The following is a 27,897-nucleotide window of genomic DNA, read 5'->3' on the forward strand; positions in this document are numbered from 1 at the left end:
CAGAGTTTATTGAGCACATCTCTGCACCAATTCTTCATGGCCTTCCAGCTTGATCCCCATATGCTTCAACCTTTCTTAGATGATCAAGCCAACCCGTTTTACCTTTTATTGAAGTGCAGAAATATTTCTGAATCTGTTCTTGGTCAACAGTGTCTAGGTACCATTCAGACAGGATGTATGCTAGAGGCTGGCCTTCTCCATGGGCCCTCCACTGAGGTCCTTGTGAGTCCCACCTATTTCCTGTGCATTTTAACATCTAAGAGCATGTTTTTTTCTAACCCAATAAACCATTGCTAATCCTTACCATCTTCTATTCACTTTTTTTCTTTTCCCTTTTTTATTTTTCATATTTCTCATGTGAAAGATTAACTTTATTTGGTCATTTCAGTTGAACAGTTCCCAGTTTGAATTCTAAAAGAAAGATTTTAGATGTGAGAGAAATTTGTATATTGATGAATTTTAATATTTTAAATCATTTCCTAGAATTCACAACCGATTTTTATGTCCCTAGATCTTTTTTCTCAAGATATACCTTTGATATATCTAAGATACATCTTAGGCCTTTGAATATGAGGTCAACTAGAGTCATAGAAAGTATTTCCACTTAGAAGATTTGGGTAGATTCTTTCTGCTGTGATTCACTTTGGACTTTTTAATTATTTTTGGACTGAATTTTTCTATAATTCGGCAAACATTAATTGAGCAGCTGGGCACTTAGGGAACTGATGCTGAAGCTGAAACTCCAATACTTGGGCCACCTGATGCGAAGAACTGACTCATTGAAAAAGACCCCGATGCTGGGAAAGATTGAAGGCAGGAGAAGGGGAAGACAGAGGATGAGATGGTTGGATGGCATCACTGACTTGATGGACATGAGTTGGAGCAAGCTCTGGGAGCTGGTGATGTACAGGGAAGCCTGGCGTGCTGCAGTTCATGGGGTCGCAAAGAGTCAGACAGGACTGAGGACTGAACTGAACTGAAGGCACTTAGTAACAAAATGAATAAAACACCAACTGGTCGGTACCCTCAACAAGTTCATGATTAGGAGAGAGGTGAGAGACCAATACACAGCCAATCACAGTAAAGCTAAGCTGCGGTAAGCACTGTAATGGGATATAAAAATACTGTATGATCACAGAGAAGGCAGCCATGAAAAAATTGTGTTATAGCTGGGACAATAGAGCAGACTTTCTTTATCATCCAGTATTTCTAGACACTTGCAACAAAATCATTAAAATCAGTTACAAAGTACAACTTAACTGTGCAGCAAATTGAAAAAGACTTTTAAAATTTTAAATTCTTAATCCCATCAATAATATATGATATTTTTGCTGCTAACTAGAGAGGAATTTAAAACTGAGGGAAAAAAATTTTTTTGAAATCTAAGGGAATTTCCAAGCAGTTAGGGACTTCTATTATAGTATCTTCCTTTAAAACTGAGAAAGAAGGCAGCTGAAAAGTCTATGGCAAAACTTTCTGGGAAAACAGCAATTAGTTGAGTCAGCCAGATAACTACGGATAATAAGTTGATATTACTGAAGACCCAGTCTGCAGAAAAATACAAAATTTCTTTACATATTTTAAGTATGAAAAATAATTTTAGTTGTCTGGAAGATATTTGCCAAAATACTTCTGCTGATAAGTGGGTTACCAACTATCTATTTGTATATGGGTCTATATGCTACATATGAATAGATGATAGTATAACACCATCATCAAAAGGGAAAGCAAATTGAACTGTTGTTATAGTTCTAAAAACTGGAGAAACCAAGTAGGACAACAAAAGGCCCTTCTCCCCCCACCCCACCCCCCACCCCAGCCCATGGTCACAAAATTTGCAAGTGGAAGAGCTTGGTTTCAAGCCCAGGCCTTCTGGCTTCTCCAGACCTCCTGCCTCTCCATTTCAGAAACAGTAGTGATAACGGTATCCATCAGCCACTGCTGGTCTACTCAGAAAAAGGCCTTGCTTCTGTGGAGCTGTGTGGAGGATGCTGCCTCCCATGAAGATCTTAAGACAGAAATATAAATGTAAATTTCACTCATTAAAACCATAATTAATTTATTGGAAGTGAATTGTTATTATTTCAGGGACGAATGCATATTGGATTATGCTGATTATTTTAATGAACCAAGAGCCTCTTCTGGGATACTCCACGGTATTATTTGCAAGCAGGTCACTGTAGATTTTCTAAGAGGAGGAATAAAAAGATCACTGCTCATTTTTGAGTTTTTCTTCATTAAAAATGCAAAAGAAAATGTGTGCTGTATAATGTATTTGGGGGAGATGATGAGATATATTTGTTTAGGAAAGGCCTGACATCATCTCTTTTAAATCCACAGTTCTCCTTCTGGGCAGTCGTTTCTTGTGTTACAGATGTCAGCTGCCAAGACCAGTTTGTGTAGGTGCTGTACCCTCAATAATGTCTCCAGTATAATTGTTATGTTTGACATTCAGAGACATTTATTTAGGTTCCTTCTCCTACGTTCCACAGTGAACATATTTGCAATCTCTTTATGGCATAGAGTATGAAAGCTTCCAGAATTTGGCTTATTTCTTCTCTCTATATGCCATAGGGTGTGGAATTGGTTTCATTGCTTATATTCCAACATTGCAGAAAAGATTAACCTTGACACACCAACCTGAAAGAAAATAGGTCATGCCTAGATACTTTTATTTAGGGACCATCAATTCCATTTATTCATGATCTGTATTCATTTCCTGTTGCTGCTATAACAAATTATCACAAACTATGTGGCTTAAAACAGCACGTATTTATTCTCTTACAGTTCTAGAGGCCACAGTTCTGAAATCAGTTTCATTGGGATAAAGTCAAATCAGCTCGGCTGATTTCTTCTGCAGCCGTAGGGGAGAATCTGTTTCCTTGCCTTTACTCAGCTGCCTGCATTCCTGGCTGAGGGTTCCTACTCCATCTTCAAAGTGCATCTCTCCAGTCTCTGCTTCCATTGTCATGCGGCTTCTTTCTCAGACCCGGCTTCCCTCTGCCTCTGGTGGTAGTGCTTTAGTCACCGAATTGTGTCTGATTCTTGTGACTCCATGGAGCCCTCAGGCTCCTCTGTCCGTGGGATTTTCCAGGCAAGAATACTGGAGTAGGTGGCAATTGCCTTTCACAGGGGATCTTCCCGAAACAGGGATAGAACTCAGGTCTCCTGCATTGCAGGTGGATTCTTTACTGACTGAGCCACATATTCATATAACCCTCTGCCTCTATCGTCACATTATTGAATACCTACTATGTGCCAAGTACCATCCTAGATTTATCAGTAGCCAGTAAGTTCCCTGCTCTTATGAGGCTTACATTCTTGTAAACAGATAAATTAAAAAGTGAAATCAAGTAGTGATAGAACTATATAAAAATAGAATCAAATAATATGATAAAGAGACAGGTCTGGGATGGGTGTATGAGGTTCAGTTCAGTTCAGTTCAGTCACATAATCGTGCCTGACTCTTTGCGACCCCATGAAATGCAGCATGCCAGGCCTCCCTGTCCATCACCAACTCCCAGAGTTCACCCAAACCCATGTCCATTGAGTCGGTGATGCCATCCAACCATCTCATCCTCTGTCGTCCCCTTCTCCTCCTGCCCCCAATCCCTCCCAGCATCAGCGTCTTTTCCAGTGAGTCAGCTCTTTGCATCAGGTGGCCAAAGTATTGGAGTTTCAGCTTCAACATCAGCCCTTCCAATGAACACCCAGGACTGATCTCCTTTAGGATGGACTGGTTGGATCTCCTTGCAGTCCAAGGGACTCTCAAAAGTCTTCTCCAACACCACAGTTCAAAAGCATCAAGTCTTCGATGCTCAGCTTTCTTTATAGTCCAACTCTCACATCCATACATGACCACTGGAAAAACCATAGCCTTGACTAGACGGACCTTTTTTGACAAAGTAATGTCTCTGCTTTTTAATATGCTGTCTAGGTTGGTCATAACTTTCCTTCCAAGGAGTAAGCATCTTTTCATTTCATGGCTGCAATCACCATCTGCAGTGATTTTAGAGCCCAGAAAATAAAGTCTGACACTGTTTCCACTGTTTCCCCATCTATTTCCTATGAAGTGATGGGACCGGATGCTACGATCTTAGTTTTCTGAATGTTGAGCTTTAAGCCAACTTTTTCACTCTCCTCTTTCACCTTCATCAAGAGGCACTTTAGTTTTTCTTCACTTTCTGACATAAGGATGGTGTCGTGGGCATATCTGAGGTTTTGATATTTCTCCCAGCAATCTTGATTCCAGCTTGTGCTTCCTCCACCCCAGCGTTTCTCATGAGGTACTCTGCATATATGTTAAATAAGCAGGTGACAATATACAGCCTTGATGTACTCCTTTTCCTATTTGGAACCAGTCTGTTGTTCCATGTCCAGTTCTAACTGTTGCTTCCTGACCTGCATACAAGTTTCTCAAGAGGCAGATCAGGTGGTCTGGTATTCCCATCTCTTTCAGAATTTTCCACAGTTTATTGTGATCCACACAGTCAAAGGCTTTGGCATAGTCAATAAAGCAGAAGTAGATGTTTTTCTGGAACTCTCTTGCTTTTTCGATGATCCAGCGGATGTTGGCAATTTGATCTCTGGTTCCTCTGCCTTTTCTAAAACCAGCTTGAACATCAGGAAGTTCACGGTTCACATATTGCTGAAGCCTGGCTTTGAGAATTTGCTAGCATGTGAGATGAGTGCAATTTTGCAGTAGTTTGAGCATTCTTTGGCATTGCCTTTCTTTGGGGGAAAATATGAAGTGCTAAGACTCAAATCACAGTGGTGAACCAGCCGCAGGAAGACCTGAGGGCAGCCGGTTTCAGGCAGAAAAAAACAGCAAGTGCTAAAGAAGCCTGAGGCAAGGGATGCCACAGGATTAGAGTTTGGTAAGGAGAACAGAGAGTGGCCTAAGCCAAGTCACAAAGGAGTAATGTCTAGTAATATAGCCTCCTTGTTCATTGTAAGGAGATGAGATTTTGTCTAAGTGTAAAAGAAAGATATTCTGTACAGAGCAGTAGTTGAACATCTCTTCTTTAAGAGATCAGCTAGCCTGGTATTTAAAAAAGGATATGTTTAGCCATATCCTTCCTCTTTTTTAAAATGTATGTTTCTTTACTGCTAGTAGATGGAGCCTAAATAAGATGTAATTGAGGGAATTAAAGGATATTTCCTCACATCTTAAAATTCAGACCACTGCAGTACCCTGCTAACCACAATAAAATATGCCAATCCCTCCCTTCTTCCCAACACTTTACAGGCTTTACTTTTTACTTTACTTTTGCAATTTACAGTTCCAATAAAAGAGAAACCAAGCCTCTTTTTAATATTAAGAAGTTACCTCTGTTAATGATAAAACCTGGAGCAAAGGGTCCTAGTTGGACCAAGGAATAGGGAGTCAGTCGAGATGAGTGCTGTGCTTGGAACTGAGAGTGAATGCTCCAAAGAATGTGGCTGGTATAGTATCTAGTGGTCTTTTTGGAGGAATGAATGAGGACAGGTCAGTAGACTCCCTTGTCAAGGGTCCATTGCCTGTCATGTCAAATAAAAAATCTTTGCTGTAATTCCCAAGATCATGTACATATAGAAGACGGTCCTTTTAAAAGCCTTCCTCCAAGCTCCACACATGCAAGTTGGAACCAGTGGTTGTGGTTGAATATTTCTCCTCAGTCCCCGTTGGAGAAAGCACAGGGTCGTTTCTAGTAGCTGTCTTCTTACCTAATTGCCCAACGGTTTTTTGGCAGAATCACCCTAGGCAGCAGGCGCCACGTGGATTCGTTTTTTGGATCTTCTCTCATGGCTTCATGATGGGGATCATCTAAAATGGTTTTTGGCCTTTTCCATGTTCCATCCTTAATGTGTACGTGGGGGAAGGCCAGTTGCAAAGGATGCTTCTGGCGCGGGATCATCTCTAATAAGCAAACCTTACTCTCTAATAAGCAGATCCTGTTCCTTCGGGGATTAGCAGGAGACTTTGATTTTCAGACCTGATGGGCAAGCCTGTGGGTCTTCCACCTGGCACTCAAGTGTCCTCTGTCCTTTTTGTCTAGTCTAACATAGGTTTTAGTACTTAGTCAACACTCAGTAAACCTGGGAACCAAAGCAACCAAATTGACTGAAGGGCCTCCTTTTAGGCATGTATCTGGACTTCTGAGAATAAAATCTATATGGTTTCTCTAGGACAGGGTCACATCTTTAAAAGCCAAAAGTGACAATCCTAATAAGCACTGCAGAAAATAGAGTGGTTAAGTAAAATATTTTACTGACCTTTGAAAAGTATCTTGCATAAAAAGAATAGGAAAAAGACTGTACTTTATGCTTCTTAAAACTCTCCATCATTGGGGGAACACAAGTTGGCTAGATGGAGATAGTGGGTATAAAGCATGTGTTTATCCTTGTCTCAAATGCAGTCCAGGGCTCCATAACTAAAACAGTCTTCTCCAGGCCCTATGGAGGCTGGTAGTATTTCTGGAGTTCTTCGTGAACCCAGAATTCTTTTAAAGAAGATTCTCTGTGACCTGGGAGTGGGCTTCATAGTCTTGAGAAACCTGGCATCTGTGACTAGGAAAACAAAGGAAACAGAGCAGTGTGTGCTGTGTGGGTGTCCAGTTCCCAGCGCTTCAGCACATTTTTGTGTGAGTAAACTTAGAGAGAGAGAGAGATCAAAGACATGTCCAGGAGGGCACTGTCCAGGTGTGAAATTCCAGGTGACAAAATAGAAGGAAAAGAAGAGTTAGAAGGGAATGGAAAGGAAATGAAGCTAATTTCCTTTGATTCTCTGTATTTTTCCTGTTTCCTCCCCCAGGAAACTTATGCAGACTTCCAAGTACCCCAAAACAGTCAACATTAGGGACTCAGCCCCATTCTTTTCCATATGATGACAGCCACCACTATGTCAAAGGGCAGCCATTTATTTTTGCTGATATCACCGCTGGCAGTCCCTAGGATTAAAAGTTGCTGTATTCCTGATTATTTTAATACAAAACATTTACTTTCCTCTTGATCCCACCGTGCTTACAAATAGTGGACACATATGAACTGGGAGAATTTAAAAATAAATAAGAGTATTTTTTGCTTTGTAAAATGTTAATAAGAATAATAAAGAAGCACATCAGGTCATGAGCTTTGTCCTACCAGCAGACCCCCTCAAGGGCAGATTCTTATGCCTCACTTTTCAGCATTAATTTGGCCAGCAACAGGGAAACGTCTTCCAGTGGCTTCCGTGCCTGATGGCAGCGTTTGTAGGGGCCCAGTGTAGGATTGCTGCAGGAGACCCAGGCATTGTCAGAGCAGACAGTGTGCACAGGCACTCTTGCCACGCATCCTCATCCTCTCCTCCCCCAGCCTCTCCTTGGGGCTGATTTCCCATGAAAACTAAAGATGTTTACTAAGCACTTCTGAGAAATGTGTCCACATTATGAGAATACAAATTACAGGAACTCAGTACATTAGCAATGGAGAAAATTTAATGGGTCTGGGAAAGGTACAAATTTAGGGAAAATGTAAATGGCAATAATAGGAGAACCTTCACTGAATGGCAGTTCTCTTGAAATGGTAGAATTTAGTAACAGCAGGAAGGGACAGAAGAACCTTGCCACCTAACATTTTTAAAAAAGCAGCTAATAGGTAGGAATTGGAAATTACTGCCATGATTTTAAACTGTGAAATATATTTATTCTTGAATAGATTTAAAAAATTTGATTTGGGAAATCTAATTAGTTCTTGGTTATGTGGGTTAATCTTTGCTAGAGTCATTCCACCTAGGCAAAGAACCACCTAAGATCCCCAGAATCACAATGGTCTGAAACCACACCTGACTCACAGGCTTTCCAAACTTCAATGTTTGATCTGCTTTAATAGGCATCAGTGTGACCTTTGCCCCATGATATTTGGCAAACCACAGGCACAAAGTCATGTGCAATACTCAAACATAATATCCATGATACATAGCATTATTTGATTTTGAAAACCAAGAAGGACTCCATGGGCTACATGTGTGTGCAAAGAGAAAACCATGAAGAAAAATTCTAAGAAGATTCAACTAACAGCATTAAAGAATTTGCATATCAGTATTACAGAATACAAAACTTGCTGCACAGAAATATATTTATATCTATTTATTACGAGAGAGGTGATAAATTATCCCATCAATCTAGTTCCCTTAGACATCAGGTCTGGTTTGGGCTGACAAGAAAAATGGACATGACAAAAGGAGATCATTTTGAAAATGTTATAGGCATCTGGGCAGGAATGAGAAATATTAAAAATATTAATAGTTAAAATAGCTTTGTCGAAAAGAAGAAGCATTGATCACAAAGATTGCATGCAATTGTATTGACTGTTAGAATAATAATGATGGTGATAATAATAATAATAATTTTTAGAAAGCCTATAATTGTTCTTGGTCAGGTATACTTGCAGTCTTGAAATGGCATTCATAAGGAAAAGCTGAAGAAACTGGGCCTGTTCGCTGGAACAAAGGATAATTGTACTGACCTAATTGCAGCTTCTATTATAAAAGCAGAAAGGATAGCAGGACGAATTATCTCCACTGTCAAAAAAGAAAACTGAACAGCAGGTAGTTTATAATCTCTTTTAATGATGCTACTTCTTTTACCCTATAGCTCTCCCCTGAAAAACCTTTTCTGACCTTGAATACTGGTACCACTACAGGCAGCAACCTCCTCTTCTACTATCTATTCATCTCTGGCTCTGTTGTTCAGACTCACACAGTAGCAACAAAGACAATTCCAGCACCTACATCTTCCTAACACTGGTCAAGTCAGGCAGTTACACTGTTGACACATTCCTCATGACACAAATCAATCAAAAAATTGTCTGCAAAAGTAACAACAGTTTACAAAGCTTTTGAAGGTAAAGTATAAAGTACGAAATACTAATGAATAACTTTTCAGTGAAATTATAGAAGGCAAATGACCAATTCAGAAAAAATATGCAATTTATATACAAAGAGCTCATATCACAACTACACAAAGGTCTTTGAAAAACCGAGGGGAAAAATGACAATCTGATAGAAAAATCAGCAAAAGATATGGACAGCTCACAGAAGAGGAAATGAAAATGGCCCTTAAACATATGAAAAGATACTCAGCATCACATAATAAGAGACAGGCTAATTAGAACTTCACTGAAATATCACTTCTCACCCAGGTTGATCACATGTCCCAGAGTCTTGTCACTTGGACTATAGAGAAATGGGACTCCTCCTATACTACATGTGGTAATGCAAAATAGAACAATCACAGAAGGAAATTTGTTATAATCTAGGAAATTTATATGTGAGTTTCTCTTTGACCTTGCAGTCATACTGCAATGGCAAAAATATTTTGCAAAGATTCATCATTATAACATTATTTATAATAGCAAAAAAGTTTGAAATACCCAAATGTTCAAAAATATGTGATTCATTAGGGAAACAAAAGCATGTCCACACAGTAGACTACTGTGAAACTTTTTTTTAAGTGAGAAAAATCTCTGTTTACTAATATGGTATTGTCTTTTAGATACTGCTATGTAAAAAAGCTGAAGTATAGGAGAAAATGCTTCAAGTAATCTACCTTTTATGGGTACAAATATATAATACTGGTTTTTTCACTTGAAAAAAATAAATATATGTTTTTTAAGATAAGGAAGACTTTTGAAAGCTCTAAACCTACATGTTATATACAGCTGAATTTGATAATAGAAATGTTTTACATAACTTATCAAATGAAATTAAACTCAAAGAAACCCAAAAGAAATCCCTCAAAATGGAAAGCGAACCAAAATGAGTAACCTAATAACCTAACATTGGTTGCATAATGATTCACAAAAAAGAAATACTTGAAGTAATATGGAACAGCGTTTTGACTCTACATATTTTGTGGGATATATTCTGACAAAATATAGAGCCACTGGGAATTCCTTGGTGGTCTAGTAGTTAGGATTTCCATTGCAGGGGGCGCAGGTTCAATCCCTGGTTAAGGAAGGAAGATTCTGCAACCCAAGAAACAACAAGAACAACAAAAATAGAGCCATGAAAATCTTAAATTTCTTTCAGTAGTTTGTTAGTAATATTGGTATTATTATTTCAAAACTATATGTACTTAAAATCATATATATGCACTTCAAGAAGCAACAGTGAGAACCAGATATGGAACAACGAACTTGTTTCAAATTGGGAAAGCTGTACTTCAAGGCTGTATGTTGTTACCTGCTTACTTAACGTATAGGCAGAGTACATCATTTGAAATGCTAGGCTGGATGAAGCACAAACTGGAATCAAGATTGCTGGGAGAAATATCAATAACCTCAGATACACAGATGACACCATCCTTATGGCAGAAAGCCAAGAAGAATTGAAGAGCCTCTTGATGAAAGAGGAGAGTGGAAAGGCTGGCTTAAAACTCAACATTCAAAAATCAAAGATCATGGCATCCAGTCCCCTCACTTTATGGCAAATAGATGGGGAAACAATGGAAACAGTGAAAGACTTTATTTTCTTAGGCTCCCAAATCACTGCAGATGGTGACTGCAGCTGTGAAATCAAAAGACGCTTGCTCTTTGGAAGAAAAGCTATGATCAACCTAGACAGCATATTAAAAAGTAGAGACATTACCTTGCCAACAAAGGTCCGTCTAGTCAAAGGTATGGTTTTTCCAGTAGTCATGTATGGATGTGAGAGTTGGACCATAAAGAAAGCTAAGCACCAAAGAATTGATGCTTCTGAACTGTGGTGTTGGAGAAGACTCTCGAGAGTCCCTTGGACTGCAGGAAGATCAAACCAGTCCATCCTAAAGGAAATCAGTCCTGAATATTCATGGGAAGAACTGATGCTGAAGCTGAAACTCCTATACTTTGGCCACTTTTTGCAAAGAACTGACTCATTTGAAAAGACCCTGATGCTGGGAAAGATTGAAGGTGGGAGGAGAAGGGGACGACAGAGGATGAGATGTTTAGAAGGCATCACTGACTCAATGGACATGAGTTTGTGCAAACTCTGGGAGTTGGTGAGGGACAGGTAACCCTGGAATGCTGCATCCCATGGGATCACAAAGAGTTGGACGTGACTGAGTGACTGATCTGAACTGATCAGATCAGATCAGTCGCTCAGTCATGTCCAACTCTTTGCGACCCCATGAATCGCAGCACACCAGGCCTCCCTGTCCATCACCAACTCCCGGAGTCACTCAAACTCATGTCCATCGAGTTGGTGATGCCATCCAGCCATCTCGTCCTCTGTCATCCCCTTCTCCTCCTGCCCTCAATCTTTTCCAGCATCAGTGTCTTTTCAAATGAGTCAGTTCTTTGCAAAAAAGTAGCCAAAGTATAGGAGACAATGAATGCCACAAAGAGAATAAGCAATACAATTGATTGAAAACCTTTAATCTCTATTTTTTTAAAACCCTAAATCTCTATTTTTTTAAAAAACATCAGCTTTTTAAACACCAGAAGTCTAAAATGATATTCACAACCCTTTATCTCCCCTAAAAAGATATATTCTGTCTTCTTTATACTATGTATAATTCAGGGTAATCAAAAATACCCAAAATTTTGAGGCTGTTTTTCTTTGTATACTAATCCCAGCTAATAAATGTAAGAGGGATAAGGACTTTTAAAATTACCATTTTGCAACCCCTAAAGAAATCATTAGTTCAGGCAAAAATCTTCAATGGAAGAAATAATTAAATGAGTAATTGATTAGGGAACTTTGCAGTGGAGCCATCAGGATCACCCTAAGCATCATTAAGTAAGATGTGAGGTCATATGCCCCCTGAAATGGCACAATTCAAAGCACATGCTTCCTGTAAGGTATTTGTATCAGTTTCTTAGGCTTGCTGTAACAAATTACCACAAACTTGACTTAGAAGAGAAATATATTCTCTGTTAGTTCTTTTGTAAACCAGAAGTCTAAAATGAAGGAATCAGCAGAACTGTTTCCTTCCAGAGGCTCTAAGAGACAATCCATTCCATACCTCTCTCCTGGCTTCTTGGTGAAAGTGAGTGAGAGTCACTCAGTTGTGCCTGACTCCTCTCTCCTGGCTTCTGGTGCAAAGTGTTAGTCACTCAGTTGTGTCCAACTCTTTGAGACTCCGTGGACTGTAGCCCACCAGGCTCCTCTCTCCATTGAATTTTCCAGGCAAGAATACTGGAGTGGGTAGCCTTTCCCTTCTCCAGGGAATCTTCCTGACCTAGGAACTGAACCCGAGTCTGCACACTGCAGGCAAGTTCTTTACCATCTGAGCCACCAGGTGGCTGCCGGCAATCCTTGACATTCCTTGGCTTATAGATGCTTGACTGTAATCTCTGCCCCCACCTTCAGGGTGCCTTCTCTTCTGATTCTTCTGTCTTTCCTCTTTAAAAGGACACTTGTCACTGGACTTAGGGTTCATTTGGAGAATCCAGGATGATTTCATCCTAGATGTTTAAGTATACCTACATAGACCCCTTATCCAGAACAGGTTATAATAGCAGGCTCCAAGTGGATAAATCTTTTGGAGAACCAATATTCACCCACTACAGTACTCTTTCCAAAAAGGTTGAACCTAAATATCTCAACAGCACTGTCTAGGGTGGTAGCCAATCACATGTAGCTGTTTAAATAAAAAATGTGTACCTTAGTCACACTAGCCAGATTTTAAGTGCTCAGTAGCTGCATGGGGCTACTGTATGAAACAGCCCATATATAGAACATTTCCATCATCGTGGAAAGATCTATTGGGCAGTGCTGCTCTTGAGCTACTTTTCATAAACAGGAAATATGGGGGATGTAGGAATAAGTTAAATCACACTATGAAGATGCAACCAAATCCAGCATGTGGGACCACGTATAGGACAATCTGCCAGGTCTCTGTAACAATTCAATGGCATGGAAAAATAAAAAAGCAAAAATGAAAAAGAATACATGTCTGTACAGGAAATGGGACTTAAGATACATTAACAAATTCAAGGTGTAGATAGATTTTGGAACCTGATCCAAGTAAGTTCAATGGAAAAGACAGATGTTTTTAAGACACTTGGGGAAATTTGTTTATGGACTAGGACACCAAGGAATATTATTAATTTTTAAGTGGGCTAAGTAATAGAATTATTGTTATATAATAAAAATGTTTATGATTTATTTGATATACCTTCTGAAGTATATAGGAGATAAACGACTAGGTTTGGTTACAGAACACTTAGCAAAAAAGTTTGAAGGAAAGAATAGATTAAAAATGTGCCTAAATCTTAATAATTATTGCAGACAGAACTGGGTATAGGCATATGGGGGGTTATGTCTCCATCTGAGTATCTGACAGTTTTTGTTATAAATTTTTAAGCATGCTCATGTTTAGACTTTTTGCGGTTAGTATAAATGAAAGAAAATTTAATATTGAAGTAAAACACCTGGGTGGAATTCAGGAATCCAGTTCCTTCCACTTAATAAATATGACCTCTCAGACAAAATACTGAACTTCAGTTTCCTCGTTTATAAAGTTAGGACTTTTGTAGCTTGTGAGAATCAAGTTATACGATCATGAGGCAGAAGTCACAAATATTATTAGTATCTAATAATAAGAATAATCCAAAGGAGTTATGCCGTCTTATACTTCCACTAGTCGTGTATGAAAATTCTAGATGCTCCTCGCCTAGCTAACAGTTGGTGTTGTCATTCTTTTTCATTTTATTAGGTGTATCTCATTGTGGTTTTAATTTAAATTTCTCTAGTGACTTACAATGCCGAGCACTTTTTCATTTGTTTATTGGGCATTTCTAGATCCTGGTTTGTAATCCATCTGTTGAAGCCTTCTGCCAAGTTCTAATTGGGTCATTTTTTAAAATTATTGAATTGCTATTATATTTTTAAATGTATTTGATACAAATCCTTTGTTAGATATGTGTGTGCTGTGAGGAGTGTCTCTCATTTGTCTATTGTTTTCTTGATATGTTTTAATGAGAAGGTTTTAAATTTAATGAAGTCCAGTTTACCAATTTCTTTTATGGCTTATGCTTTCTGTGTCCTCTCTTGACCTACTCCAAGGCTGTGAGGATATCCTTTTTTATTTTATTCTAAAAGTTTTATTGTGATTTCCTTCATGTTCAGACCTGTCTTCCATCTTGAATTGATTTTTGTTATGGTATAACACAGGACACAAGTTTCTTATTCCCTTTATGGATATCTAGTTGTTCCAGTACCAATTGTCAAAGGAAATGTCCTTTCTTAATTGAGTTTTTTGGCACCTTTATTGTAAATCACTTCACCAAATACGTATGAGTCTGTTACTGGACTCTGTTTTTCTGTTCCATTCATTTATGTATCTAACCTTTGGCTTGATTACGAAAGCTTGTAGTACATCTCAAATTTGGTAGTGTAAGTCGAACTTTATTTTTATTTTGCAAAATTGTTTTGGTCATTCTTGGCTCTTTAGCATTCCAAATAAATTTTTAAATCATACAAATATGAACAATAAGCCTGCTAGGAGTTTGATTGAGATGACATTGAGTCTGTAGAACAATTTGAATGAATTGTAATGTTAATAATTGACTTTTCTGATCAACATACAAGATAAAACTCTCCATTGATTTAGATCCTCCTTAATTTCTCTCATCGGTATTTTATTGTTTTCAGTACCTCCTCTTAAATTTATCCTTAAGTTCCTAATAGTCTTTAATCCCATTTTAAGTGGTATTGTTTTATTACTTTCACTTGCTGATTATTCACTCAGTATATAAAAATACAATTTATTTGTTATGTTCGATTTGCATCACACAGCATTAACAATAAAAGCTATAATTCAAGAAACTCACCTGGTATAAAATTTAAAAGTATATGTAAAATACTGAAAGAGTTATCAAACCAAAATGATTTTTCTAGTAATGTTCAGTTCAGTCATTCAGTCCTGTCCAACTCTTTGCAACCCCATGGATTGCAGCATGCCAGGTTTCCCTGTCCATCAACAACTGCCACAGCTTACTCAAACGCAACTCCAAGGAGTCAGTGATACCATCCAACCATCTCATCCTCTATCATCCCCTTCTCCTCCTGCCTTCAATCTTTCCCAGCAGCAGGGTCTTTTCAAATGAGTTAGCTCTTCACATCGCCTGGCCAAAGTATCAGAGTTTCAGGTTCAGCATCATTCCTTCCAATGAATATTTAGGACTGATTTCCTTTAGGATGGACTGGTTTGTTCTCCCTGGAGTCCAAGGGACTCTCAAGAATCTTCTCCAACACTACAGTTCAAAAGCATCAATTCTTTGGTGCTCAGCTTTCTTTATAGTCCAACTCTCACATCAATACATGTCTACTGGAAAAACCATAGCTTTGACTAGACAGACCTTTGTTGGCAAAGTAATGTCTGTGCTTTTTAATATGCTGTCTAGGTTGATCATAACTTTCCTTCCAAGGAGCAAGTATCTTTTAATTTCATGGCTGTAGTCACCATCTGCAGTGATTTGGGAGCCCAAGAAAATAAAGTCTGCCACTCTTTCCACTGTTTCCCCATCTATTTGCCCTCAAGTGATGGGACTGGATGCCATGATCTTAGTTTTCGGAATGTTATTATTAGATTTTAAAGAAAAGCAAACAATTTGCCCCAATAAGCAAAAAGAACAAGTTGTATAAGTAATTTATGACAATTAAAATTAAATTGTCATCCAACTTTTCACCATCAACACTTTGTCACAAAAACTGGAGAATGGCATTTCACTTCCTAGTTTAAATACTCAAGGAAGAAAGGAGAGCCAGTAATTTTGTATCCAGTAAAACTGGCTTTCATATGTATGTTGTCAACTTAAGAAGCATTATGCCATGAGTTCTTCCTGAAGAATTTAGGAAACCAGTGGTCCCCAACCTTTTTGGCACCAGGGACCAGTTTTGTGGAAAATAATATTTCCCCAGAGTAGGGTCATGGGGATGATTTCAGGATGATTCAAGCCTATTGCATTTCTTGTGCACTTCATTTCAGTTGTTAATACAGCAGTTCCTCCTCAGATAATTAGGCATTAGATCCTGAAGGTCAGGAACCCCTGTAGTACATGACTGCATCTTCAGGGACATAAAGATTGTGGTCTGAATAAGTTACTTGTGCACTGATGTGTGTGTGCTCAATTGTGTCCGACTCTGTGACCCCATGGACTGTAGCCCTCTGGGGTTCTCTGCCCATGGAATCTTCCAGGCAAAAATACTGGAGTACGTTGCCATTTCCTACTCCAGGGGATCTTCCTGACCCAGGGATCAAACTCCTATCTCTTGCATCTCTTGCACTGGCAAGCAGATTCTTTACCACAAATGAGTTAATTATAAAACTAAAAGTTAAATGAGAGTTGAATAGAAGTATAGCATATAGCAGCTCTATAGTTCAAAAATGTAGATATAGAACTACACAAATGGAGGGATGAGGAGAAGACCTTTATAAAAAAGAGTAGTTTAACTCTTTTTAATAATCATACTGGAGGTGTTCATGGTATTCTTAGCTCAAAACTATTATATGTGTAATATAGAGTAAAGCAAGTTGTAACCATGTGATATGTAGTTCCAGAGTTTTCTGTATCTTGAGAAGCAGGATTCTTAATGTGGAGGAAAGGAGATATATATAAATCAGACATGCTTGTGATGCAGAAGGAACACATGGAAACCTTCTGGAGTATCCTGCAAAAGTTGAGTTCTTGATCTCGGTAATCATTACAAACATGTTTGCTTTATACCAGTTCTTTAATCCATAGACTTGTTTTATATAAATCTCTGTATCTTTCTTTTATTTTATAATAAATGGCTAAACAAACAAAAAGTTGTAATAGGATTTTCCTCACCAAAAACTTTATTATTAGGCAAAACTTACATTATGCAAACCTAATAGAAATTTGCCAATAATTTTTATTAAATGTGTTACTTGTGTTGGGAGCTGAAGGTGGGTACCTTGAACCAGTGTGTTCTACCACATCAGACTTACACCCCAGTGTTAAGTAAATCATGGGTTTCTGTGCCCCTTGGCTTGCCTTCTCTCTGAGTACCTCATACTACTTATATCTATCTTCCGTCCTCCTGGAGCAAGTTCCTTCAAAGCCCTGTTCATGTGGCACCGCCTTCATGATTCTTCCTCGAGATCATTAGGGTGAATTGACTCTTACCCTTTTTACACACAGCATCTTTGTTTTACCAATAAATTGTTATTACTTGTTTATATCTCGTTGATAGTGAGCAGGGGTTTGATATTGTTCCTTTTCTCTTTCTGGTATACAGTTAAATATCAACAATATTAGTCAATAAATCAATCAGCCAAAATTGGCAGAAAGAAAAACATGACACTCAAGAAGCTTGTAGTTTAGTTATGGAAGCTGAATATCCAGAAATGAATTAATGAAAGATTTTTTATTTTGTTTTGGTTTTTTACAAAGTAATATATAACAATTGCAGATAAATAGAGAATTTACTGGATTCATGAATTGGAGAGGGGGAGAATTATTGAGGTCTATGAGGAGCTGTAAATGAGTGAGTTCAGCCTTCAATCTAGAGAAAATTAGAATCAAATAGTTGATTAGTGGAAAATGGGTACATTAGGCCAAAGCAGTTGATTTGCAAGGGACCAAACAAATGTTCAATAATTTGAAGAAAATTATTATCATAACTGAGTTGGCAGGAGTCATCACAAGTCATGTTTAGAAAGAAAGAATGTCCAATGGTACCTGTGTAGTTCTGTTTCAATTTTGGTTCACTACAACAATCAGTAAGTAGTTGTAAGGGACTTTTTGTATTTTAAATTTTTAAAAAAATAATCCTAAAATTATATGATATTAAATAATTCAAATAGTATACCTTTAATTCTACTCTCCAAGGGCAATCAGTTTATGAATTTTTTGTGTATCCTTTCCAATGTTTCCTATGCATGTATAAAGATAATTCCGTGTCATACAAATATTTATGAATACCTAGACCTATATTTTAATGGCAACCCACTCCAGTGTTCTTGCCTGGAGAATCCCATGGACGGAGAAGCCTGGTGGGCTGCAGTCCATGGGGTCGCACAGAGTCGGACAGGACTGAAGCGACTTGGCAGCAGCAGCAGCAGACCTATATTTAGGAGAAGGCAATGGCACCCCACTCCAATACTCTTGCCTGGAAAATCCCATGGACAGAGGAGCCTGGAAGGCTGCAGTCCATGGGGTCAGTGAGGGTAGGACACGACTGAGTGACTTCACTTTCACTTTTCACTTTCATGCATTGGAGAAGGAAATGGCAACCCACTCCAGTGTTCTTGCCTGGAGAATCCCAGGGACGGGGGAGCCTGGTGGGCTGCCGTCTATGGGGTCGCACAGAGTCAGACACGACTGAAGTGACTTAGCAGCAGACCTATATTTATATTTTATCTCTTTATAATACAGGAATAGCATGACCCTATCTTTAAACTGCAGAGTACTTCATTTCCCCTATTAATGTACATTTAAGCTATATCTTATTTTTCATCATTATTATAGCACACAGTGTGTTTTTCCTTTTGATCATCTGGAATCCTTTCAGTCGCTCAGTCATGTCCAACTCTTTGCAACCCCATGGACAGTAGCACTCCAGGCCTCCCTGTCTATCACCAACTCCCGGAGTTTACTCAAACTCATGTCCATTAGGTTGGTGATGCCATCCAGCCATCTCATCCTCTGTCATCCCCTTCTCCGCCTGCCTTTAATCTTTCCCAGCATCACGGTCTTTTCAAATGAGTCAGTTCCTCGCATCAGGTGGCCAAAGTATTGGAATTGCAGCTTCAGCGTCAGTCCTTCCAGTGAACACTCAGGACTGATCTCCTTTAGGATGGACTGGTTGGATCTCCTTGCATTCCAAGGGACTTTCAAAACTGTTCTCCAACACCACAGTTCAAAAGCATAAATTCTTCAGCGTTCAGCTTTTTTTATAGTCCAACTCTCACATCAATACATGACTACTGAAAAAACCATAGCCTTGACTAGACGGACCTTTGTTGGCAAAGTAATCTCTGCTTTTTAATATGCTGTCTAGGTTGGTCATAACTTTCCTTCCAAGGAGAAAGTGTCTTTTAATTTCATGGCTGCAATCACCATCTGCAGTGATTTGGGAGCCCAAGAAAATAAAGTCTTTCACTGTTTCCACTGTTTCCCCATCTATTTCCCATGAAGTAATGGGACCGGATGCCATGACCTTAGTTTTCTGAATGTTGAGCTTAAAGCCAACTTTTTCACTCTATTCTTTCACTTTCATCAAGAGGCTTTTGAGTTCCTCTTCACTTTCTGCCATAAGGGTGGTGTCATCTGCATATCTGAGGTTATTGATATTTCTCCCAGCAATCTTGATTCCAGGTTGTGCTTCATCAAGCCCGACATTTCGCATGATGTACTCTGCACATAAGTTAAATAAGCAGGGTGACAATATACAACCTTGACATACTCCTTTTCCTATTTGGAACCAATCTGTTGTTCCATGCCAGTTCTAACTGTTGCTTCCTGACCTGCATACAGGTTTCTCAAGAGGCAGGTCAGGTGGTCTGGTATTCCCATCTCTTTCAGAATTTTCCATAGTTTGTTGTGATCCACACAGTCAAAGGCTTTGGCATAGTCAGTTATCTATTTTCCACTCTATTATTGGGCTTTTGTTTTTTGTATTTCTCTTCTGCCGAAAATTTGTTTTATTTTGTTTTTGTTATTGTATTTCATATACTTATTAACTTTAAGTGGTAACTGCTGATGCTTTCCTTAGAAAAATGGGGAAGTAAGTACATTGGGTATTAATACTTTCCCCTAAATCACCTACTTATTAGTATAATGATACTACTTTTATATTAGCAGAGTTTATAATATTTACATTTTTCTATAATGATTTGTCCTACAAAATGTTTAGCCTTCATTTTCTATTTAAATGAATGTTTTTCTCACCTCCATGTCTGTCATTCCCCAGCTTTGCTGGGCTGAATTCTTAATTTGAATTTAGTTCTTGGCTGGATGCTTTTCATTATTAAGTAATTTTTCAAGATAGGTCAACAAGTGTTGCATTCTTTTCCGAAATATTTTTTGGAATGTTTTCTGAGATGTTTTCTCAGATGTTTTCTGAGATGTTTTTCTTTTTTCTTTATTCATGTTCAAGGACAGCTTGAATTTGCCTGGATTTTTAGATGACTTGGTTTTTCTCTTGACACTATACTTACGCTTACTGCATGCATAACCTCTAATATTTTCTTTTACTATATTTAATTTTTTAAATACTTATTGTGATCCATTAAGTTAATTTCATGTTTTATGGTATTTAGTTTTTTTTAATCTATACTAAAATATAGTCTTATATGACAAGGAATAATGAGCTAAGGTTACCAGCCACATCAGTTCCATATATTCTCTCAAAATGTCTTCAGGCCTGGTCTGAGTGCACTACCTTGACAGCTTTTCCATGACCCGACATTTTGGGAGAGCAGATCGCTGTAGCAAGAGATCAGCCTGGACTCTGATGCTGGGAAGGACTGAAGGCAAAAGTAGAAGAGGGTAGCAGAGGATGAGATGGTTACATAGCATCACCAACTCAGTGGACACGAATTTGAGCAAACTCTGGAAGGTGGTGGAGGACAGAGGAGCCTGGCGTGTTGCAGTCCGTGGGGTTGCAAACAGCTGGACATGCCTTAGCAACTGAATAACAACAACAGTGAAGTCTCTTAGATGATTTAAGGTTTTATTTTGCTAAGTTTGTCTTTGTTTATCTTGCTCTGGTCATCCTGCCTTATCAGCTACAGAGTGGACTGATGTTCCTTTCTCTTCTCTTCATTTACCTCTATGAAGTTTCTTCAAAGTAGAAGGAAATTTCTCTCTCAGTGGAAATTTCTCTCTTTTAGCTCTCTCTCTCCTCCACTTTCAAGTTGGAACCTCACAAAGATTTACCCTACAATTCCAGCATCGTACCCCTGTCTTTAAACTCTCTTTTTCTAATCAAAAGTTTGTCTGTAATTCTCTGGTCTCTTTCTCTTACTTTTCAGTAAAATGTCTACCCTGCTAGAGATGAAGCTATATATGGACTCTTGACATACTACCTGTTTTGGATGGAGTTCAAATTTTATTGCATGGTTTGAAACTATGACTGTATCCTAATTCTATGGTAGATGGAATTTCTTCTCAATTTCTCAATCATTCATTCATTTAGAATTCAAGGAACAAAGTGGAATAACCACACTCTTGCTCCATCATTTGTCACATTCTTTTTTTTAGAAAACCTTGATCTGACAGTGATGCAATAGAAATACTCTTTGAAGAAGATTATTCTAGTACCTTTTAAGGTATAAATTGGGACGTGGTGACATACAAAAAAATCTTAGCATAATCCCGCCAGCACAACCTAATAGAACTTGCAGTGTTAGAATTAGCCTCCATTTGGACTGTCCAATATAGAAGTCCCGAGCTCATTTAGCTGTTGAGTACTTGCAATGTGGCTTATGAAACTGAGAAACTGAATTTTAAATATTCAAAAATTGTAATTAATTCCAGTTTAAATTTATGTAGCCTCATACAGTTAATGCCTACCATGCTGGATGGTGCAGACCAGGCAATATAAAGGCTGGACACTACTCTATGGCTATAGAAATGGAAATAAAATAGGCTATCCATGAGTTAGAATGGAAAAAAAGAAACAAATGTTTTTGTAGGGGAAAAGAGAGGCAGGAGACTGACACAATTCAAAGGCAGTGTGCTGGGAAGAATGAGGAAGCTGGTGGTACCATCCAATAAAAAGGGAGTACTATCCAGGACTATTCTGAAAAATAGATATTTTAACAGGTTGAGTTCCCAGTGGTAAAGAGACGTCTACGTGGAAATGACTATAAACAATTAGAATTCTCACACTGAATTGGGACAGAGGGAGGTCAGAACAACCAAAAAAAGAAGATCTATTTCCTTGACATTTCTCTCTTGAGAGAGTCTTTTCTGCTTCCATATAATGGCACCCCACTCCAGTACTCTTGCCTGGAAAATCCCATGGATGGAAGAGCCTGGTGGGCTGCAGTCCATGGGGTCACTAAGAGTCAGACACGACTGAACAACTTCCCTTTCACTTTTCACTTTTCACTTTCATGCATTGGAGAAGGAAATGGCAACCCACTCCAGTGTTCTTGCCTGGAGAATCCCAGGGACGGGGGAGCCTGATGGGCTGCTGTCTATGGGGTCGCACAGAGTCAGACACAACTGAAGTGACTTAGCAGCAGCAGCATACCCCTTTTCAGAGATTGCCTTGTCCTCCCCCACATGGAGAGATCCTGATATATGGCATAATAATGGCGGTTCAGAGAAATTACTGTTTCACCTACTGAGTGATTAATATGAAATTAGTTACTGAAGCACTCAGTGGCACAGAAAAGATCAAGGAGAAATTTCGTTTTGTTTTAGAAAGAAAAGTACAAGATAAAATACTGCTTTGCATATATGGAGTACTTTTCATCTGAGAATCTTTACATACTCAGCAAGCTTAATTAATGAGAAAACCTCTGAGAAAGAGAGTGATAAAATAAGGAATACAGAGTCTTGTGTTCTGTTTCTGTGATTCTTTGAAAAATCAAGCTTGGTGTTTTCCTCTTTCATTAATGCATAAGTGTAGCCCCGTGTGGCAACCATGAGATGTTCATCTTTCCACTGAGTGATTTATCTAGAAAGTCTCCCACTTAGGCGGAATAGCAACCACACAACCCCACCCCCCCGCCCCCGCAACTTTATTGATGTCCTATGCTCTATTTGCAATGGATATCCATCCCTGCCATCACAGTGCAGCAAGCATCCTGATAATCCAGTCTGCACCATCCCTAGAAAGATTGTTTTGTTACAGAATGGGGCATGTTATCTTCTTCATCAAAAATTATTCAAAACAAACATCCGTGAATCTGGGACTAACATGCATTGAAAGAGGATAGGCAGGGCCTCTTAACAGGTATCCTACTGTGTAATCTTCCTTTCATCTTCATTCAACATCCCTTGGAGATTCAAGCTCCCCTTTGCACAAAATATAAATTCGTCTCATTACTTATGTGTAGGGTACATAATTTGACCTAGTCAAAAGAGATATGCAATAATATATCGTGACATTTATTTTCATCTGTTGTGACTTGACGATACTGTTTTTATGTCCTATACCTTCTTCTTCATATTTTTATCTTTTCTTCCTCCTCTTTACTCAAAGGGGGGGAAAAAAAAACCATTCTACCAAAAGGAAAATACCTTGAAAGATCATGGCTTTTAAAGATTTTTACAAAGAGTTTGATGTTCTGTAAAATAAAACTAGCTGCTGTGTGCAAAAACAGCTGTTTTTATTTGAAGAGGAAAAGATAGGGAATTCAGTTTTTATTTTTTCACTCATGTAGGCATTCAATATATATTTCTAGGCAGATATAGATCTTTCACTTTTAGCCCACAATCCTTTCATATTCTCTGAGCCCAGGTCTTCAGATTTATCCCCATCCTTTCTTGAGCCCTTCTTTCACCTCCTGGGCCAGCATTGTCTTACTTTTCTCCTCCTGTACTCAATGCACCTTATTTGCCCAGCTATATGTGGTTGCATTCTTTCCCCTTTAGCGGAGAACACCTCCTGACACCATCATATCACCGTCATCCACTAAGATGCCACAGTGACTTGTCCATTTTAACATGTAACTGGGAATTTAGGAGATCCAATCTGACACTTTCCAGATTAAATGTCAAATTTTCAAAATTCAGATGTGTTTGGAATACACTGAGCTGTATTTTACTGCTCTCATTCCCGGTAGTCTACACGGTACACTGATTAGCAGTAGCATTTTGTAATATCACTAAAGGCTTTAGTGCTGTGGAGTTCTGCCAGTAATGGTGTTTAATTCACTTATATGTGCCAATTCGTCTCTGTCAGGAGCCTATTAATTTCACTATTTTACTCTGTCCCTAGTCTCTGTATAATGAAACACAATGATCCCCATTTGTGTAACCAAAAACTTAGAGTCTCTTATAAATTATCTCTGATACCACTGCTTTTAGTGACCAGAAAGCCTCTGTATTTCTTTTTCATAGTTAAATCAATTTTTGCAAGCGCTTTTCTTTAGAAGAATACACTAAAAATCAAAGGCACCAAATAAGAAAGTCACAGACAAAGTATAAGATTCTGATGGGCTCTTTGACATGCATCCCTTTCCCAAGGTAGGCTTCTAGAATATTACACCAAAGATGGACTGTTCCCATGAACACAGCCCATTTATAGAGAAGAAATGTTAATAAAAATCAGCCTCTGACTCTGCAATCAGCCTAGTCATCAACAGACAAAATGTTTAAATAACTATAGCATTGCTATAAAAGTAAAGGTGGTGTTGTTTAGTTGTTAAGTCATGTCTGACTCTTTTGCAACCCCATGGACTGCAATCCACCAGCTCCTGTGTCCGTGGGATTTCCCAGGCAAAAATACTGGAGTGGGTTGCCATTGCCTTTTCCAGGAGACACTGTAACAAATAAAATGTTAGTCATTCAGTCATGTCTGACTCCTTGTGAACTCATGGATTGTAGCCAGCCAGGCTTCTCTGTCCATGAGATTTTCCAGTGAAGAATACTGAAATGGGTTGCCATTCCCTTCGCCAGGGGACGTTCCCAACCCAGGAATTGAACCTGAATCTCCCACATTGCAGGCCAATTCTTTATCGTCAGAGCCACTAGGGAAGCATATGTAACAAATAAAAGTCAGAAATATAAAATGAATCCTGTGGAGTTTGCTATTAGCATTTCTGCATGATGTGATCTTCAGTATCCAGAAAAGTGGCAGTTAAATAACTGACAATAAGTAATTAACATGGATTCAGGAGAGTCTATCATTGTATAAGCATTTAAACTCACATATATCTTGTTCTACATTTTTTAGGATTGGAGCAAAACATCAGGAGCTAAGGGAAAAGCAGGCAAGAAGTCTTATTGATTATGCTACTGGTGCAATTGGATCACTGCATGATATGGACGATGATGAAGTGGACCCCAACTATGCCAGAGTGAACCACTTCCGGGAACCATGTACATCAGCAAATGTCTACAGGTCTCCATCTCCACCTCGGGCTGGACCACTGGGCTACCCTCGAGATGGCCGTCCACTGTCTCCAGAGAGAGACCACTTGGAGAGTCTCTATGCCAAGGTCAACAAGCCATACCATCCACCAGTGCCAGCTGACAGGTAATGTAACTTATTGAAAGATGAATGTGGTTTTAATTCAGTAAGTTTCAAATCATCTCCACTGCTAAAGCAGATAAAAATATATCCTTCAACCTATTAAAACTGAAATGACATAGTACCCTTGACAAGTGCTATGCTTTGACCTACCCATAGGGTATCAGCCATCAAAAATAAAACAATTGCCAGTTATAAGGTGGCATGAATGAATAGCAGTAGTTGAGTTCATGAGGCAACAGGGAGCAATTTTTGAAGGAATGCTATAACAGAGAACTAGTGATGAAAACTTTGAAGGCATGTTATCCTTTCTCCTAAGAGTCCTACTATAAAAGACGGATTCTAGAAGATGGCATGACTCTTGAAGGTGAGGGGTCAGAGAAGAAAGTGTTGATTTCTAAGTCGGTGTAATTGTAGATAACCTCTGAATTGCAGAAGACTTTGAAAAGATTGAGATTTTCTACTGAAGGCATGTGTGATCCTGTATAGATATTCCTGGGTGATCAGAGGTAGAAAAGGAGATAATCTTCGCAAAAGGAGTTTGATGAAGTAGAGGAAGATAAGAGGTGACAAGGCCAAGGATCTTAAGGTTTAGCAGCTGAGGAAAGAGATAATAGGACCATCTGTCAGTACAATCAAAGTAGGTAGGGAGCAGGATGATTCCAACCCCACCTCCTGCCAGAAGCAAAATGCCTCATTTCTTGAAAGGCTGGTATAAGAGAGTGTTAGTCAATATACATTGTTAGGTGACCCTTGGAATTACACACACAAGGAATGAGTTGACTGACCTTGGTTTAATCTGCTGTAACTTGAAGTCTGGAGGGAGGAGGTATGTGTGTGGTGGGGGAGGGGGGTGGCTGGGTGGCAAGCACAAAGAACTCTCATTCTAGATGAAAAAAAAAGACTTGTTTTCCAGATTCCCTTTGGTCCTGACAACCACCCAGTCCCTATTAGTAACCAGCTTTTGTGTGATAGCATGATATATTGTATATGTTTACCGTTTACATTTCCCCAGCTGGGTGATATTATGCACTTTCAATTAGGTTGGGGAGAGGAAGGAAAATCATGGTGTTTTTATGCAGACTGTAAAGTGCAGCTTCACAAGACTGATTACCTTTCAGAGCCTTTCCAATAACCAAGTGGGAAGGAAGGAGCAATTTTTAATCCTTACTGTCAAGCTTCCAGGTTGATAGTATTAAAGAAAGATGGTCAAGTTTTTCTTTGGGATAAAATGAAAATATAAATTCCTGTGACTGTGTGAGAGGGTGTGAGACAGCCATAACAAAACTGTTAATTCAAAGGACTGATTAAGAGCTGGTCTTTTTCTCCCAAGCCTTTATAAAGGGTTGAATTTTTATCACATAAATGATGGTACCAAGCATGAGTCTCTTCTGGCCCAGACAAAAGCCAATCTTACCTTCTCTGAATCAGATAGGTCTTCATTGCAAACCCATTGGCAAGTGCCCTCTGCTAGAATTCCAGTGCAGAACTGTTTCTATGAACCTCCAAAGCCAATGTTTCTGATTCTAATTCCATGAAAATAAATACTAAGCATTCTAATTTAAAAAATTTATTGTTCAAATGCGTGTGAAAAGGTCTGGGTTAAGCCATATTGAATAGGTTTTCTTACTTCTGTCTTCTTATCCACAATAACTAACATACCTTGTAAGTTTCTAAGAGGAGCATACACAGCACTTCTTCTCAAATTTTTGTCACCAAAGGCTTGTTTTTCTTTCTAGATCATATGGCTATTCTTTGGAACACTGGGAGACTCTACCTGATACTAATTTTCACCCATGTAGATTTGACCTGGACAGAAATTTCTTAGGATAATTGTAACTGTAGCCACTATAGAATGATATTAGGAAAAAAATATATATGTAAATAAATATATATATATATATATTTTTATTACTGCATAGCCCAGACACGTGTAAGGAATATTCTTTCCTTTGGCTCTAACCTCTCTGTATTAATAAATGATCTAAAGTTCTTTAGGTGTAATTTTAGACAATTGTCATATTTTGGGATAGCATATCAAAGTGTAACTATGCTCAGAATTATCTTTATTCTCTTCTTATCTTTAACGATATTTAAGATTTGTTCTGCTCCTTGTTCTTTAAATCTTAAGCAGTTTTTGCCTCAGCACATAATAAGCATTCAATAATGTTAGCTATCATCATCATCATTATTACTTGTTTTTATCAATGAAATTCTGAACTCTCCAACATGCCTGGGTCCTAGTAAGTCTAAGAAAGTTGCTGTGGCAGTAGTGCTCATAGGTAGGAACTCTGAGCTCTAACCCTGTCTTATTTACAGTTAGAGACCGGTCATTCATTTAGTCATCTATCCAGTCTTTCAGTCACTCAGTGAGTATTTGTGTTCTAGCTACTGTTTCAAGCTCTAGGAATGTTACAACGATGACTAAGAGGTGGTTCCATTCCAGAGAAAATTATATTCTAGGGAGGAGATCGACACATATAGAAATAGATAATTACAATTTAACATAAACAGAAGAAAAAGACGCTTTTCTAACTCTTCTGCTCACGAAAGGTCTCCAAAAGGAAATAATATCTGAACTGGTTCTGGAAAGATTCATACAAATTGATCAGATACAGAAGAAAGATTGTTTTCCTTATAGACAAGTTAGCATGCACAGGGGTGAAGTGACCGGAAAGAACAGGACACTTTAGGGACGCTCAGAACATGGAGAGTGGATGGGAAGGAAAATGACAGAAGATGAATCTGGAAAGCAGATTGGAGCCAGGCTGTGCATG

At 38.6% G+C, this 27,897-nt stretch overlaps 1 protein-coding gene across 3 annotated transcripts in view; it reads left to right on the plus strand.

The window, feature by feature from the left end:
- PARD3B (par-3 family cell polarity regulator beta) overlaps positions 1-27,897 on the plus strand; it is a 1,151,736-nt gene that overhangs the window by 941,696 nt on the left and 182,143 nt on the right. For all 3 annotated transcript variants that reach the window (XM_019975590.2, XM_070800250.1, XM_070800252.1), the window contains one exon: positions 24,824-25,126. In XM_019975590.2, coding sequence (XP_019831149.2) covers positions 24,824-25,126 — 303 coding nt within the window. The remainder of the gene's footprint in view (positions 1-24,823; positions 25,127-27,897) is intronic.

The sequence above is a fragment of the Bos indicus genome, chromosome 2 (genome assembly GCF_029378745.1).
Source record: "Bos indicus isolate NIAB-ARS_2022 breed Sahiwal x Tharparkar chromosome 2, NIAB-ARS_B.indTharparkar_mat_pri_1.0, whole genome shotgun sequence".
NCBI lineage: Eukaryota > Metazoa > Chordata > Mammalia > Artiodactyla > Bovidae > Bos > Bos indicus.